General features: G+C 42.5%; 1 protein-coding gene across 1 annotated transcript; it reads right to left on the bottom strand.

The window, feature by feature from the left end:
* Nucleotides 1-3,286: 3,286 nt before the first annotated feature.
* On the bottom strand, nucleotides 3,287-16,173 carry LOC115116710 (hyaluronan and proteoglycan link protein 3-like). The gene is given in 10 exon segments (XM_065012155.1): nucleotides 3,287-4,489; nucleotide 4,755; nucleotides 5,760-5,813; nucleotides 5,875-6,128; nucleotides 10,842-11,120; nucleotides 11,449-11,751; nucleotides 12,155-12,300; nucleotides 13,258-13,480; nucleotides 13,772-13,912; nucleotides 15,726-16,173. Coding segments are annotated over 9 exon segments (1,683 nt in total). The 5' UTR covers nucleotides 13,905-13,912; nucleotides 15,726-16,173; the 3' UTR covers nucleotides 3,287-4,199.
* Between the last annotated feature and the right edge of the window lie 230 nt (nucleotides 16,174-16,403).

Raw genomic sequence — 16,403 nt, 5'->3', positions numbered from 1 at the left:
TCTCAGGTTCAGTAGTGACACGATAGAGTAAAAAAACAACAGGGGTCAATGCCATTTAAATTTCAGTCAGTTAATTCATTGAAGTTCACTGTATTTATTTCCTGAGGGGATTGGAATTGAATCGGAATCGACCCCTTGGTTTGTCAACAATGTTGTTGGCCTAAACAGGACCAAACGGATGAATGTCATTGGTCAGTTTGACACTTTCGTCGTCTCACACAAGGCTGTGCAGTGCATAGCAACTCCATGGGATCAGTTTTATTAACAACTGCAGTAGCTATCAGATCAAATGTTTCTCTTCATTGTCTGCTTTGTTTCACAGAAAAACCTCAGCGGACACATTTAATTCAACTCCAGATCCATCGCCATTTTAATCGCTTGTAGTCCTTCACTTTTGTATTGTATGCATAACCTGCTGTTATATCTGATGAAGATATAGATGCTTCATTCATTGTTTATGTTTACAGGAGGCTGTGCCTCCTCCTTCAACACGCCGTCATATGTCTTTCCGGCCAAAAGCGTCACCTGCAAATCATAAACCATATACCAATCAAAGAGACGACGGAGAAGCTCCACAAAGAACAGGCTTAAAGCAATTCTATACCTGGAACTTCCGATGACAGAAGAGTGTCATTTAGAGTTATACACACCATTATGTTTTACTGTACCCCTACAGGGCTGAAAGTATTAAGAGCTTTTAGAAGATAATAACACAATGCCAGGTCTAGTGTATAGAATCAAAAGGACATAAATGCCTCCTGGCATTGCTGAGGGATGATTGTCTCCAAAGCAGCTGAAGCAACTTGACAAAGGGGCGTAGAGCAGTGTTTAGCAACCTTTTACTACCAGTGATTGGCAAACTATGACCCCCTTGACAACTAACCGCCTGAGGGACCTGTCAGTAACATCCCTGGGACAGGTGCCGGTCCACGGACCAGAGGTTGAGAAACACTGGTGTAGAGCACTCCTGCAACTCCCCCGACCCTGCCATCTGTTTAGGGTTGTGTACTGTAGGCACAAAACAGGAGCAAAATGTTCTGAAATGGAGCACGGGATCAGTTACCTGAACACTTCTCCTGTTTTCTTCTGTTTCCCACTAGGCACTAACTGGTTGAATCAACGTTGTTTCCATGTCATTTTAACAGCAAAGATCTATGTGATGACATTGAATCAATGTGGAAAACTGATTAGATTTGCAAAAAGTGATCAATGTAAAGGATTTCGGGTATAATTGTCTTTTTTTCACCTAACTTTTATCCTAAATCCAATGAGAAGGTTTGCATGTTTGTTGATTTTACTTTGAGTTCATGTTAGTTGACAGTCAAAACTAGATGTTGAACTGACGTCTGTGTCCAGTGGGTTGTGTGAGAGCGACTGACCCTGTGCATGAACAGGCCCAATAAACCACACGCTGAGAACATCATGAGTAGAGGTGTAGAGGTTCTAGTCTTATGGAGCTGGACAGAATGTACCCAAATGTGCCTGAAATGAACTGTTTGTCTTCCAATGTCTGTATTCAACATTTGTTCCAAAACATGCCAAATAAAGATACTTTACTTGTTACTTTCTCTTGATTTCATTCACTTTCTGTGTGCGGAGCATGTTCAACAGTGAAAAATTAATGTTCAAATGGATAGTTTATTGATATGCTCTTTTAGGTCAGAGTGTTTAACAGGATTGACACACAACAAAGATCAATCTGGGAGTGTCTCCCAAACATTCTAGGTAGAGGCAACAAAAGCCTTCTTTCACCTCCCATCAGTCTCAGTCGACTCACTGTTTCTGAGGCAGCTGGTTCAGTATAAACAGGTATGACTTAACGAGTCATGAGGAATAATCCAATTATGGTACATTTCTATTTGCCAACAGGGTGGGTTGCCGTCAGTTTAGCCCTGTGAGTGTGACTGAATAGAGGCCTGTTTGTGGTCCCCTCTCTGCCTTGCCTACTCCCTCCTTCTCTCTTTCCCTCCTTCCCTCCCTCCCTCCCCCAGACTGACTGTCTCTCTGTCTGGCCACACCGGTTCACCTCCCTCACCCAGAACTCCTGGCTGTGTGCTCTTTCTCTCTCCCATCTCTCTCTTTTTCTGTTTGTCTCTCTCACCCACTCACAGTCACTCTGTCTTCCACACTTTCTCTCCCATACTCTCTCCAACACACTCTCTCTCTTCTCGTCCTCTCTGTCACTATCTTACAATCTCTCTCTTGCCTGTTGCACCCTCTGTTGGTTGTTCCATGAAGCTGATCGGTTGGAAATATTGAGATAGAAAGAGAGCCCATTAGCGCTTTGACAGCATAGACAACACCAGGTGTAGACCTTACACACTTATGTGAGAATGCTATTCATTGATTACAGCTCAGCGTTCAACATCATAGTGCCCTCAAAGCTCATCACTAAGCTAAGGACCCTGGGAATAAACACCTCCCTCTGCAACTGGATCCTGGACTTCCTGACGGGCCGTCCCCAGGTGGTAAGGGTAGGTAACAACACATCCGCCACACTGATCCTCAACACGGGGCCCCCTCCGGCGTGCGTGCTCAGTCCCCTCCTGTACTCCCTGTTCACTCATGACTGCACGGCCAGGCACGACTCCAACACCATTAAGTGTTCTTATGACACAACAGTGGTCGGCCTGATCACCGACAACTATGAGACAGATTATAGGGAGGAGGTCAGAGACCTGACCATGTGGTGCAAGGACAACAACATCTCCCTCAATGTGATCAAGACAAAGGAGATGCTTGTGGACTACAGGAAATGGAGGACCGAGCATGCCCAAGCATATGATAGTTTTAACTATGTTTTGAGACTACGAAGTGTTTGTTTACTTGTACATTGTTTACAAACAATGGAGTTCACACAATCGTACATTTTGGGTTCTGATGGGGTGAGATAGTTCAACTAAGCTGATCTATGGTATAAGTTATATTTTTCATGAATCAATGGGTAATAATAATTCATTAAAAAGTCTAAAAATGAATGTAGCAACTGCAGATTGCCTCTTTAATCCCTGGCGCTGCTCATTCAAAAACATGCTTTGCAAAAACTGGCAAGTGTGCCCTCTATACATCTCTATGGTTGGAAAACAAGGCAGGGATAGACAGAAATAAGTAGTTGTATACTACAATAATAGATATTGTTTCTCAAACACAGATATTACTAGTCTTTCCTGTCTTCGGCTTTGCGGATTGTGTGTAAAGGATTACATTTTTGGATTGAATTGAATGGTTTTAAAAACACACACAAACCAAGCATACCTCGCACAATCATTAACACATTAATCAAAAGCCTCTTAAAAGGTAGACAATTTATTTAACAAAAATATCAGCTGAGATCAGCTCCTATGTCGTACAGGAAAATGTTTACAAAGAGAGAACAGTAAATGCATACAATACAGGAAGTTGAACTAACAATACGCATAATATTACAGTTGAAGCTGAGGTCCGGGTTTAACTACAGGCTCATTCACACATAGTGAGGGATCACATTATAGGCTACAACAAGATGAAGGTGGGTCCATAATGTACTACAGTTGTGTAGGTATAGTATTCATACATTATATTACAATATAACACATCTATCAACAGTCATAGATATGCATACTGTAAAGATCTGGCTCATGACATCAGAACAACTGTGTAGATGTTTTAATACTAACTAGTGTACTTCAATGATAATCTGAGGACAACCACTGGAAATTAGCTCAGGTATGATGGTGCATTGCATCTGACTGTTGTTCATTCAATCTCTAGATTATATCTGTCCCTATCAAATACAGCCAAAAAAACAGAGCAAGGAAATCTCAAGTCCTTGAATGGTGGACTACGACAAATGTTCCTGATCTCGTTGACCACAGGCTAGATGCAGTGAGTGTTTGATCCTGCGTGAGCAATGCATGTTCACCATGGTGCTGCTAACCTGCTGGTGTAAATAACAAGGGTGGCTGCTCACAAGGAGGACCATAGTAAACATGTACAGCCCCTAAGTACAGACAGATCATTCTCCCAGTTGTTAATAGCAGGCCCCAGCTACAGTAGAAATTCTCACAACTTCACGCGATAACGCAACCTTCGCATCCTAATATAGTAATTCTAGAATTTCTATTCATGAGATACACCTCTTCATTTCTGGATTGTGATCTGTTACCATACTAGAAGAGATGTGAGATTGGTGATATGTAGATGTATCACATCTATCAGATTTACTGCATACCTGCACTGTAGCAGTACACCCCATGCTTCTGGTATGGAGGGGGGAACCCAAAGCTGCGCACCCCTGGTTCCAGGGGGCCACAGTTGCGGCTGGGTTTGGTGATGGGGTAGCGCAGGCTCCCATCGGCGAGCCATCCGGCATCACAGTGGTTCAGGCCCATGAATCTCCAGGCGACATAGAGCTGGCCCACCTTGGCTATCTGGGCCCCGTCGTTGAAGCACGCCTGCTGGGCCTCAGTGAGGTTGACCTTCTGGGGGAGCTGGAGGTAGTAGACCTTACCTGGAGAAGAGAAAGGGAAACTGTATTGTCTACCCATCCAAATCCAAGCATATCTAAACACTCTTAGAAAAAAAGGTGTTATCTAGAACCTAAAATTGTTCTTCGGCTGTCCCCATAGGAGAACCCTTTGAAAAACCCTTTTGGGTTCCATGTAGAACCCTTTCCACAGAGGATTCTACATGAAACCAAAAATGGTTCTACCTGGAACCAAAAATGGTTCTACCTGGAACCTAAAAGGCTTTTCCTATTGGGACAGCCGAAGAACCCTTTTGGAACCTTTTTTCCTCAGAGTGTACACATCCAGTTACACAGTGTTGATCTTTCTCTATGGGATGTACACATCCAGTTACACAGTGTTCATCTTTTTCCAGTTACACAGTGTTGATCTTTCTCTATGGGATGTACACATCCAGTCCTCAGAGTGTACACATCCAGTTACACAGTGTTGATCTTTCTCTATGGGATGTACACATCCAGTTACACAGTGTTGATCTTTCTCTATGGGATGTACACATCCAGTTACACAGTGTTGATCTTTCTCTATGGGATGTACACATCCAGTTACACAGTGTTGATCTTTCTCTATGGGATGTACACATCCAGTTACACAGTGTTGATCTTTCTCTATGGGATGTACACATCCAGTTACACAGTGTTGATCTTTCTCTATGGGATGTACATCCAGTTACACAGTGTTGATCTTTCTCTCCAGTTACACAGTGTTGATCTTTCTCTATGGGATGTACACATCCAGTTACACAGTGTTGATCTTTCTCTATGGGATGTACATGTACATCCAGTTACACAGTGTTGATCTTTCTCTATGGGATGATCCAGTTACACAGTGTTGATCTTTCTCTACACATCCAGTTACACAGTGTTGATCTTTCTCTATGGGATGTACACATCCAGTTACAGTGTTGATCTTTCTCTATGGGATGTTGATCTTTCTCTATGGGATGTACACATCCAGTTACACAGTGTTGATCTTTCTTCACATCCAGTTACACAGTGTTGATCTTTCTCTATGGGATGTACACATCCAGTTACACAGTGTTGATCTTTCTCTATTACACAGGGATGGGATGCACACATCCAGTTACACAGGGATGTACACATCCAGTTACACAGTGTTGATCTTTCTCTATGGGATGTACACATCCAGTTACACAGTGTTGATCTTTCTCTATGGGATGTCCAGTTACACAGTGTTGATCTTTCTCACATCCAGTCTAGTTACACAGTGTTGATCTTTCTCTACATCTCTCACCTCGGAGGGGGAGGAGGAGCAAAACACATCCAGTTACACAGTGTTGATCTTTCTCTATGGTGGAGGTGTGGTTACACAGTGGATCTTTCTCTATGGGATGTACAGAAGTCTAAACATCTCTCACCTCGTAACTCCTAACCCCGGGGGAGAGGCCGAGCCCCCCACAGGGCCTTCGGGGCTTGGTGATGGGGTACTGCACTGTCCCGTCAGCCAGCCAGCCTGCGTTGCACCAGTTCAGACCCTCCTCCCAGGCCTGGAACAACTGCTCGAAGGAGGCCAGAGTGGAGTCCTGCTCCTGGCAGACTTGCTGAGCATCATGGTAGGTCAGATTGTAGCGCCCGTGAGGAGGCTGGTAGGGAAACACCACAACTGGAGGGGAGCAAGAGATATGTAATGACTGTAATGTAATTCTATTTTTCAGCCAAACAACAGCCCTGCCACTGGAATTGCAATAAGGCTGAGGGATAGGACTGGAGCAATGTAACCACAGGTGCAAAGGCAGACAGTCCATGAGATCTAACTGATAGTTTTAACCATGTTTTGAAGCAATACATTGTTTGTTTACAAAGACAAGGTTTACAAACAAAGAACAACATATTTTGGGTTTGTGATGGGGTAAAGCAGTTGTATTAGTTGTCATTAGGAATTGCGTGTGTACGAGTGGCTCTGTTTTATAAAGTCGTTGACCATTGTTGGATACCACCTTTTCAAGTGTGTTGCATTATGGGGATAAAAATTGTCAGACTTGCGCTTCCATGTTGACCAACTTTGACGCAATTAATGTACACAGTGGATATATAGCAATTAAGGGGTTATTTGAGGCTCTCCCTCACTAATTGGCCAAGGCTTTCGACTCTGTCAATCACCGTATTCTTATTGGCAGACTCAACAGCCTTGGTTCCTCAAATGATTGCCTCGCCTGGTTCACCAACTACTTCTCAGACAAAGTTCAGTGTGTCAAATCGGAGGGCCTGTGGCAGTCTCTATGGGGGTACCACAGGGTTCAATTCTCGGGCCGACTCTTTTCTATGTATATATCAACGATGTCGCTCTTGCTGCGGGTGATTCCCTGATCCACTTCTACGCAGACAACATCATTCTGTATACATCTGGCCCTTCTTTGGACACTGTTAACTAGCCTCCAGATGAGCTTCAATGCCATACAACACTCCTTCTGTGGACTCCAACTGCTCTTAAATGCTAGTAAAACCAAATGCATGTTTTTCAACCGTTCCTTGCCCACACCCGCCCACCCGACTAGCATCACTACTCTGGACGGTTCTGACTTAGAATATGTGGACAACTACAAATACCTAGGTGTCTGGTTAGACTGTAAACTCTCCTTCCAGACTCACATTAAACATCTCCAATCCAAAATTACATCTAGAATCGGCTTCCTATTTCACAACAAAGCCTCCTTCACTCATCTTGCCAAACATACCCTAGTAAAACTGACTATCCTACCGATCCTCGACTTCGGCGATGTCATTTACAAAATAGCCTCCAATACCCTACTCAATAAATTGGATGCAGTCTATCACAGTGCCATCCATTTTGTCACCAATGTCCCTTATACCACCCACCACTGCGACCTGTATGCTCTAGTCGGCTGGCCCTTGCTACATTTTCGTCGCCAGACCCACTGGCTCCAGGTCATCTATAAATCTATGCTAGGTTAAGCTCCGCCTTATGTCAGCTCACTGGTTATGATAACAACACCCACCCGTAGCATGCGCTCCAGCAGGTGTATCTCACTGATCACCCCCAAAGCCAACACCTGTTTTGGCCGCCTTTCCTTCCAGTTCTCTGCTGCCAATGACTGGAACGAATTGCAAAAATCGCTGAAGCTGGAGACTTATATTTCCCTCACTAACTTTAAACATCAGCTATCTGAGCAGCTAACAGATCGCTGCAGCTGTACACAGCCCATCTGTAAATAGTCCACCCAATCTACCTACCTCATCCCCATATTGTTTTTATTTACTTTTCTGCTCTTTTGCACACCAGTATTTCTACTTGCACATCACCATCTGCTCATCTATCACTCCAGTGTTAATTTGTTAAATTGTAATTACTTCGCTACTATGGCCTATTTATTGCCTTACCTCCTCACGCCATTTGCACACACTGTAAATAGACTTTCTTTTTTTCTATTGTGTTATTGACTGTACTGACTGCTTGTTTATTCCATGTGTAACTCTGTGTTGTTGTTTGTGTCGCACTGCTTTGCTTTATATTGGCCAGGTCGCAGTTGTAAATGAGAACTTGTTCTCAACTAGCTTACCTGGTTAAATAAATAAATAAAGTAATGTATTAAAGTTGTTAATAGCAGTGTAATCATGTATTAAAGTTGTTAATAGCAGTGTAATCATGTATTAAAGTTGTTAATAGCAGTGTAATCATGTATTAAAGTTGTTAATAGCAGTGTTGCAATGCTTGAACAGATGGATGCTGAGGTAGAGCAGGACACAAAGTGTTAGACCAGGATTCAATCCCATCCTGGGTTATTGGCATAGGCATTGCGCTTTTTAAAGGCAATTTACGATTGAGCCGACATTTACAGTGTTTATCGTGAATGGAATCTTCGCAAACGCGGGAACATTGCCTTTAAAAGCCTCAACTATAACCCGCAATTGCATTGAATCCCAACCTTAACGTTTTTCTGAACATGTTAAAAACTTCATGACAAAACATGCTAATTATAATCTGGTGATGTGCTCATTGACGTAAATGAAACATTGCCAAAACTCACAAAGAACTGGACACTTTCACGTAAGGAGAACAGTAAAACATAACATTCCACAAAGGTTTCAGACATAGGAATTGTTAGCTGGGTTGTGTGTGTGTCAGAGGAGGCGGATGGGAGGAGCTATAGGAGGATGGGCTCATTGTAATTGGCTGAATGGAATAAATGGAACTGTATCAAACACATCAAACATATGGAAACCACGTTTGACTCTGTTCCATTCATTCCATTCCAGTCATTACAATGATCCCGTCCTCCTATAGCTCCTCCCACCAGCTTCCTCTGGTGTGAGTGTAACGGAGATAAGATCGTGATGTTAGCTCACTCCGCAGCATGAAATGTCACCAATAGTGCCATTGAATTGGATATTTTTTTTGTGGCGCAACTGGTTAGTACGTTATCAAGCAGGGTGGTCACCTGGGTTGGTGAGGCAGAGGGCGCAAGATCAAGTACTGGTAACGATGTTGTGAGCGAGGAAGCAACACTGCTAAGCCTGGTACATGTGCAAGGATTTAATGTTTGAATTGAACGTTATAAAAACACAAACAAACCAAGCATGCGTCCAAAGTACGCAAAATCATTAACACATGAAGCAAAATGTTGACTATTTATTTGACAAAAATAAGTTAGTATACGTGTCCGTTATCGTCTAAAACCATGTTAAAACCCACCACCTACATAATCAAACCAGCCAACCAAGTGAGGTACAGGTCATACAGTATAAAAGATAAGTACTTGTTTTTTAGATAAACAAAATAACAGCTTATAAATCATCACAGAACTGGTTATTCTGGATAATGAATGAATGACCTATTAATTCGGAGTTCAGCTCCTACGTCATACACAAATATGTTTACAAAGAGAGTACAGTAGATAAATACAATACATGAAGTATAAATACAAATATGCATAATATTGCAGTTGAAGCTGAGGTCAGAGTTTAAATACAGATTCATTCATACTTAGTTATGGATCACATTATAGCCTACAGCAAGATTTAGGTGGGTCCAGAATTATTGGTAAAACATATCAATATTATAATAATATTATTATTAAGTATAATATTCATACATGACATTAGAGGATCAGTCATAGATTAATTCAAGGACCACTTCACAGTTTAACTTCATATTTGTTACATCCAGCACCATACCAGTATCTGCATATGTGAAATGGTTTTGTAGTCAACAAGGGGTGCGCTCGTAAATTCACTCTGGAGTGCTAGAGAGCGCTCAGAGTGTGCTCTGGGCGTTCGTAAGTGCTCTGGGCGTTTGTCAGATTGTCCATTCGTAAATTCAGTGTTTCACTCTCGGAGCGTTCAGAGCGAACACTGGATACTCTGGCCAAGGAGTAGGGTTGTTCTGAGCGTTCTGGCCTCACAACAGCAGTCAAGCACCCAAGCTAACTGGCTAAAGTTAGCTAGCTTGCTAGCTACTTCCAGACATAAATGAAAGAATACTTCCCTCTGACCATGTTATCCAGAGTTTTGGTGACTAACTGCTGCTGGCAACAATTGAATGATGCTTTTTTACCGATGTTTACTGACACCGGCCATATTCAACAGGTGTTGAGAGTTCGCAAATTCATCAGTTATCCTGCGCTCTGTCACATTCAGACGATAGTGCTCTGAAATCGGAGTAGATAGCCAGAGTGAATTTACTAACGCACCCAAGGTAGAAGAAAATTACGCCCGGTGATGTCAAGAAGACTGGAAAGTCATTGTATGAAAGTCTTTGTTTTAATTTGAAAATTACAGATGATATCACTGGGAGTCATTTGGTTACAACCCTTTCTTCCATCTTTTTGACTACAAAACATTGAAACGCTCCATTTCCATATGTAGACTGGTATTGTCCTAGATATAATGAATATGAGGTAAAACTTCTATAAAAAAGATACTCTTTACCATAAAGAGAAAGGACATCCCAATCCAGGGAGAAGTCATTGAACAAAATGTTCCTTTTGTTACAGTGAGTGGCTAACCCTGTGTGGAACATGCATGTTCTTCACCATGGTGTTGCTAACCTGCTTGTCTAAATCACAAAGGAGGCTGACAGACTAGCGAGGACTATAACCCTGAAACACAACCATCAGGCCATCGTATCCCAGTATTATTATTTTTTGTCAAGCCTTCACCACAGTAGAGGCCCTCACACACCATACCACAACTTTACATCATAACACAGCCCTCTCACCATAGCATCTTGAATTTCTATGCATGTCAACATTCATTCATGTGGATTTCGGTTTGTTCCCCTACCTACTATGAGAGATGTAAATGGTATGACCTAAGGTTGGTATGTACTTTTACCACGTATATCAGATTTACCGCGTACCTGCACTGTAGCAGTACACTCCATGCTTGTGGTGCGGTGGGGCAAACCCAAAGCTGCGCACCCCTGGTTCCATGGGGCCACAGTTGCGGCGGGGGTTGTTGATGGGGTAGCGCAGGCTCCCGTCAGCAAGCCATCCGGCATCACAGCGGTCCAGGCCCATGATCTTCCAGGCGGCGTAGAGCTGGCCCACCTTGGCAATCTGGGCCCCGTCGTTGAAGCACGCCTGCTGGGCCTCAGTGAGGTTGACCTTCTGGGGGAGCTGGAGGTAGTAGACCTTACCTGGAGAAGAGGACATGGCAGAGACCGGAGGTGGATAAGGTGATCAATTCAAAGTTATGCATCTAAGGGAGCTCACTGAAAGTTCACCACAAAATGAAAGTTACTGTAAGAGTCAATTGCAGATTTCTTCAAATACATATAACAGAATGTTACACAATAGATGGACTGTGCTTGACACTAGTTGTAGGGTGAATTCTCTCTATATCTGCACCTGTATAGTGTGTACCTGTATAGTGTGTACCTGTACAGTGTGTACACCTGTATAGTGTGTGTGTGTGTGTGTGTGTGTGTGTGTGTGTGTGTGTGTGTGTGTGTGTGTGTGTCTCACCTCGGAGAGAGGAGGAGAAACAGAAGGCGTCGTAGCGGTGGAGGTGGCGGTGGCGTCTACCGTAGCTCCTAACCCCGGGGGCGAGGTCCAGCCCCCCACAGGGGCTCCGGGACTTGGTGATTGGGTACTGCACTGTCCCGTCAGCCAGCCAACCTGCGTTGCACCAGTCCAGCCCCTCCTCCCAGGCCTGGAACAACTGCTCGAAGGTGGCCAGAGTGGAGTCCTGCTCCTGGCAGACTTGCTGAGCATCATGGTAGGTCAGATTGTAGCGCCCGTGAGGAGGCTGGTAGGGAAACACCACACCTGGAGGGGAGCAAGAGATATGTAATGACTTTTAAGGCACAATCTTTCATTAGTTTCTCAGCCAAACAGCAGCCTTACTTGGTTAGCCTAACTTAGTTGAAGCTGAGGGATGGGGCTGGACCAATGTAACACTTCAACCCATAGAGGGAACCTCAGATGTAGTGCATGACAGTACATGACATCAATAACAATGGGTAAGGCAGATGAACAGTACTAAACACATACATTATATTTTTCAAGAATAAATTGATAGGCTTTATAATATATAATTCACTTAAATGACCACATAATAGCTGTAAATATTGCAGATTGCACCTTAATTGTGTGTGAGTACAGTAGTGATGGGAGGGGCTGGATGACACTCACAAATGAGGTTGTTATACGGCACTATAATATATTCTACCTCGTAGCTCGAGGTTAACAGTGGCGCTCTTGTCCTCCAGCCCGTCGATGACCTCACAGCGGTAACGACCCGTGTCATTGAGCTGGAGTTCAGTCATGACCAGCGAAGCATCTCCTGGTGAGTCCTGTCTGAGATGCACCCGGTCCCTGAGAGATAAATAGAGGACTTTGTTATCATCAATGTGTTCAACAGATGTATAAATATTTTTGTGCAGGCAAACTCAAAATGATCCACTGTATCACAACAGTTGTGTGAAATGCATTTTTCCTCATCTATTACAGCCCAGAGTGTCAGTGGTGTAAAGTAACAAAATAAAAACACTTTGAAGTATTACCTATGTAGTTTTTGGGGTATCTGCACTTTAGTTGAATATTCATATGTTTGTCAACTTTAACTCCACTTCATTCCTAAAGAAAATACACTTTTTATTCCCATACATTTTTCCTGACACCCCAAAGTGCTTGTTACATTGAAACGCTCAGGCAGGACAGCAAAAAGTGTCCAATTCACACACTTATCAATATAACACACCACCACCCCCATGTCTGCTCTGGTGGACTAAACTCATGTTGCGTTGGCCAATTGTGTCTGAGTTTTGGAGTGTGTCCCTGGCTGTCTTTAAATCAAGAATCTGACAGTCTGGTTTGCGTAATATAAGAAATGTCATTTAAAGCATTCACATTGACTTTTGATACTTATGTATATTTAAGACCAGATACTTTTGGACTTTAACTCCAGTAGTATTTTACTGGGTGGCTTTAAAAAAATGATTGAGTCATTTACAACCTCATGCTAATCACATTAACCTACGTTAGCTCAACCGTCCCTCAGGGAACCCACCAATCCTGAAGAAGTTTTAAGATAGTTTTACTTTTACTCAAGTATGACAATTGGGTACTTTTTCCACCTCGGCCGAGTGTGAATTTGTGACACAATTATAACAATGTATGAAATTAAAGGAATACAACATTTAAAAAAATGAAAGTATAAAAATCAAAGGCGGGAGCTTAAGAACTACAGTCTATAAATAAAAACACTCACTATACACAAATGATCATAATGGTTTTAGAATGAACCACCTGCATTAAGAATAGCTAGAGTACCTGAAATCCCCAAAGCTGTGAATGCGGGGCCCGATGGCCACTAGAACGTCTGTCTCATGGCCCCCCACAATGGGCAGCCAGGACCACTTCACCCGCACCCTCCTGGGGGAGCTCAATTCTGGCTCGTACCAGTATCGGCAGGATAGGGTTGCGTTACTCCCCCGCAAAGCGAACACAGAGGGCTGGGAGGAGTCCACATGGAGCTTTACACCGTTAAAGTGGACTAGAAAGGAAAATACACACAAAACAGCAGTTAGTCAGACTTCATTTGGGTCTGTGCAACCCCCCCTGAGAGTTTGAATTGATAAGCCATTTCTGGGTCGTGTTCATTAGGCACCAAGGGACTGAAAGAGGGAGGAACTACCTGGACTTTCTCAATAAGAAAGGCTCACTATCATTTTCAATTGCAAAACATTTGTGTGTATGTTACATGGAAGGTGGATGCATTGCCCCTACCTAAGGCATGTACTCATGTTCAACTCTTCATTCATAAAACATAAGTGTATGCTCCTACTCTCTCCATTGCTGTTTCCGTTGAGAATGTCTTGGTAGAAGAATCTGTTGGAGGAGTATCCGAGGGCGGGCAAGCAGGAGAGGAGCAGCTGCAGCAATATCACCAACAGGGGGCGAGGGTGAGCCATCATCATCCTTGTCACTGAACCATAGAGGATACAAGCAAATATAAGGCTCTGGGGTACGAGTATAGTGTCTTTAGCCTAATTATAATACTCTCCCTTCTCCCCGAAGTGTGCACTTGTTCACTCCCCTCATGGCTATAAAAGGACTGGACTGATATCTGTTCAGCCAATTCAACCACCGTTTCAATTATTTTATATCCTTGAGTGGGCGCGAACCAGTGCACAATGCAGGGAGAAGGTACAAAAATGGAGTTGGGATGGTGTCTTGACTGGATCCCCTTCCCAGTGGTTCCCATATGGTGGGACGGGACCCAGAGGAAGGTCACAGATAATTCCCTCTAGGTAGCGGCTAAACACTGGGGCCTGTTCAGACACATTGATTTAGATTATGTGGTGGGTCTAAGAGCTGTTAAGGGTGTGGGAACCACTGACTTTGACTGAACAATCCCAATCTCAGTTAGCACTAGCTTCTCCCTCCCCTGCTGCTGGCCTATCTCCCTAGCCCTCATACTGTTACGTTCCACTTGCATATTAACAGTAGTCGTAGCTATAAACTGCCAATAGGTGGCAGTATCATATCATGTTTCGTATGGCAAATCTGCAACTCACAAAATACTTTTAAAAAATGTGAAGTTTATGTAACTGTTTGAGCATTGCAATGGTTGTAGATTAACATTTTTGTTTTGTTTTATCTAGTACTTAGCTCCTAGTCCAAAGCTGATGTGAAAACAACATCTTAATTTAGCAATAATTTGTCTGTGCTCTTGCTCCAGATGTCGGTGCTTCTGACCCAAATACAGTCTAGTTAACCAGGGTAAATACGGGAACAAAATGCATAATACAATTAAATCCATCTAAAACATTTTACTGCAGTTCTTTGCCCTGAATACTAGATCTGGAAGACAATTTAATTGAATGCACACACTGTATATAGATTTTTTCTATTGTGTTATTGACTGAACGTTTGTTTATTCCATGTGTAACTTTGTGTTGCTGTTTGTGTCGCACTGCTTTGCTTTATATTAGCCAGGTTGCAGTTGTAAATGAGAACTTGTTCTCAACTGGCCTACCTGGTTAAATAGAGGTGAAATAAAAAATAAAATAATACAAATGCACGATTCATTCAGGATTATCTGTAATACATTCACTAGGGAGGGTAGCCTAGTGGTTAGAGCGTTGTACTAGTAACCGCAAGATTGCAAGATCAAACCCCCGAGCTGACAAGGTACAAATCTGTCGTTCTGCCCCTGAACAGGCAGTTAACCCACTGTTCCTAGGCCGTCAATAAAAATAAGAATTTGTTCTTAACTGACTTGCCTGGTTAAATGAAGGTAAAACAAAATGTCTATAGTCCATATTTTCTCAGAGGTTTGCCATGGAGGGGAGGGTCGGGGGTTGTTGTGTTTGTAGGTTATTACATTTCAATGTGTTTTACAGATTATTAAAAAACAAAACTTTTGGTCACAAAAAAAACAGCACTCAAAATATTCAATAGGCAACAATACATGTATTTTGATTCAACATCTCAATTAGACTTCTTGATCATCATAGTCTTTGATTATAATATAGAAACCCATAGAGGCGATATGCACCGTAATAGTCCATTTCCCAGAAAGTCGGTAAGGAATATGATACTGCCTCCTGTTCTGCACACCTGACATTTACTTACACATAGCGACGATTCCAGTAAAACAATTTATCAAACTACGTAGCGGCGATACGAGTAATACAATTGATCAACCTGAATCAGAATAATCTTTTTCAACCTGATACCGTTAATTTGTCATCTGTTTTATGATATTATTCATGTGGTGATTATTATTTACTTACAGTTTAATAACTAGCTGGTATAATGCCGCGTGACTTTTCTTCGAGTTTTTATTAAACCCCAAAATATTATGTCAAATAAAAGGGAGAGATGCAGCTTCTTCTGATGGATGTTCAGCAGAAGAAAAAAATGTGTAAGTATGCGGAGTTCTTGAACGGTCCTCAGAAAATGTACCCGCCTGTGGTTATAGTGGCACTATGGATTCTGACCCCAATGATGACACAAAAACCATATCCAAGTACTTGGCTTCAAAAGAATACATGAATATAATCCACAAGTTGTCCCAAAACCCTTGAGTAATTTACGGTTGTGTGAATGTATTAGAAACAAAGCAAAACCGATCCATCAGACCATTTGTTTCATTATAAACGGATCCAATGCATAATTACCAGGTCAGCAGAAATAATGACGGACATGCTCTAATACACTGCATGAATTGAGTCACTTTCCCCAGAGTCTCTAAAACTTTAAAGGGGCAATCTGCGATTGCTACATACATTTGTTGACATTTAAATAATGATTTATAGAGTGAGCTCAAAGTATTAGGACAGTGACACCTTTTTGTTGTTTTGGCTCTGTACTGCAGAACTTTGGATTTTCAATGATAACAGCACGTATTCGACATAGTCCCCCATTTTAGGAGACCAAAATTATTTTGACAAATTAATTTACAGTATATG

Source organism: Oncorhynchus nerka, linkage group LG27, assembly GCF_034236695.1.
Source record: "Oncorhynchus nerka isolate Pitt River linkage group LG27, Oner_Uvic_2.0, whole genome shotgun sequence".
NCBI lineage: Eukaryota > Metazoa > Chordata > Actinopteri > Salmoniformes > Salmonidae > Oncorhynchus > Oncorhynchus nerka.
This window is presented reverse-complemented; position numbering and strand designations above follow the sequence as displayed.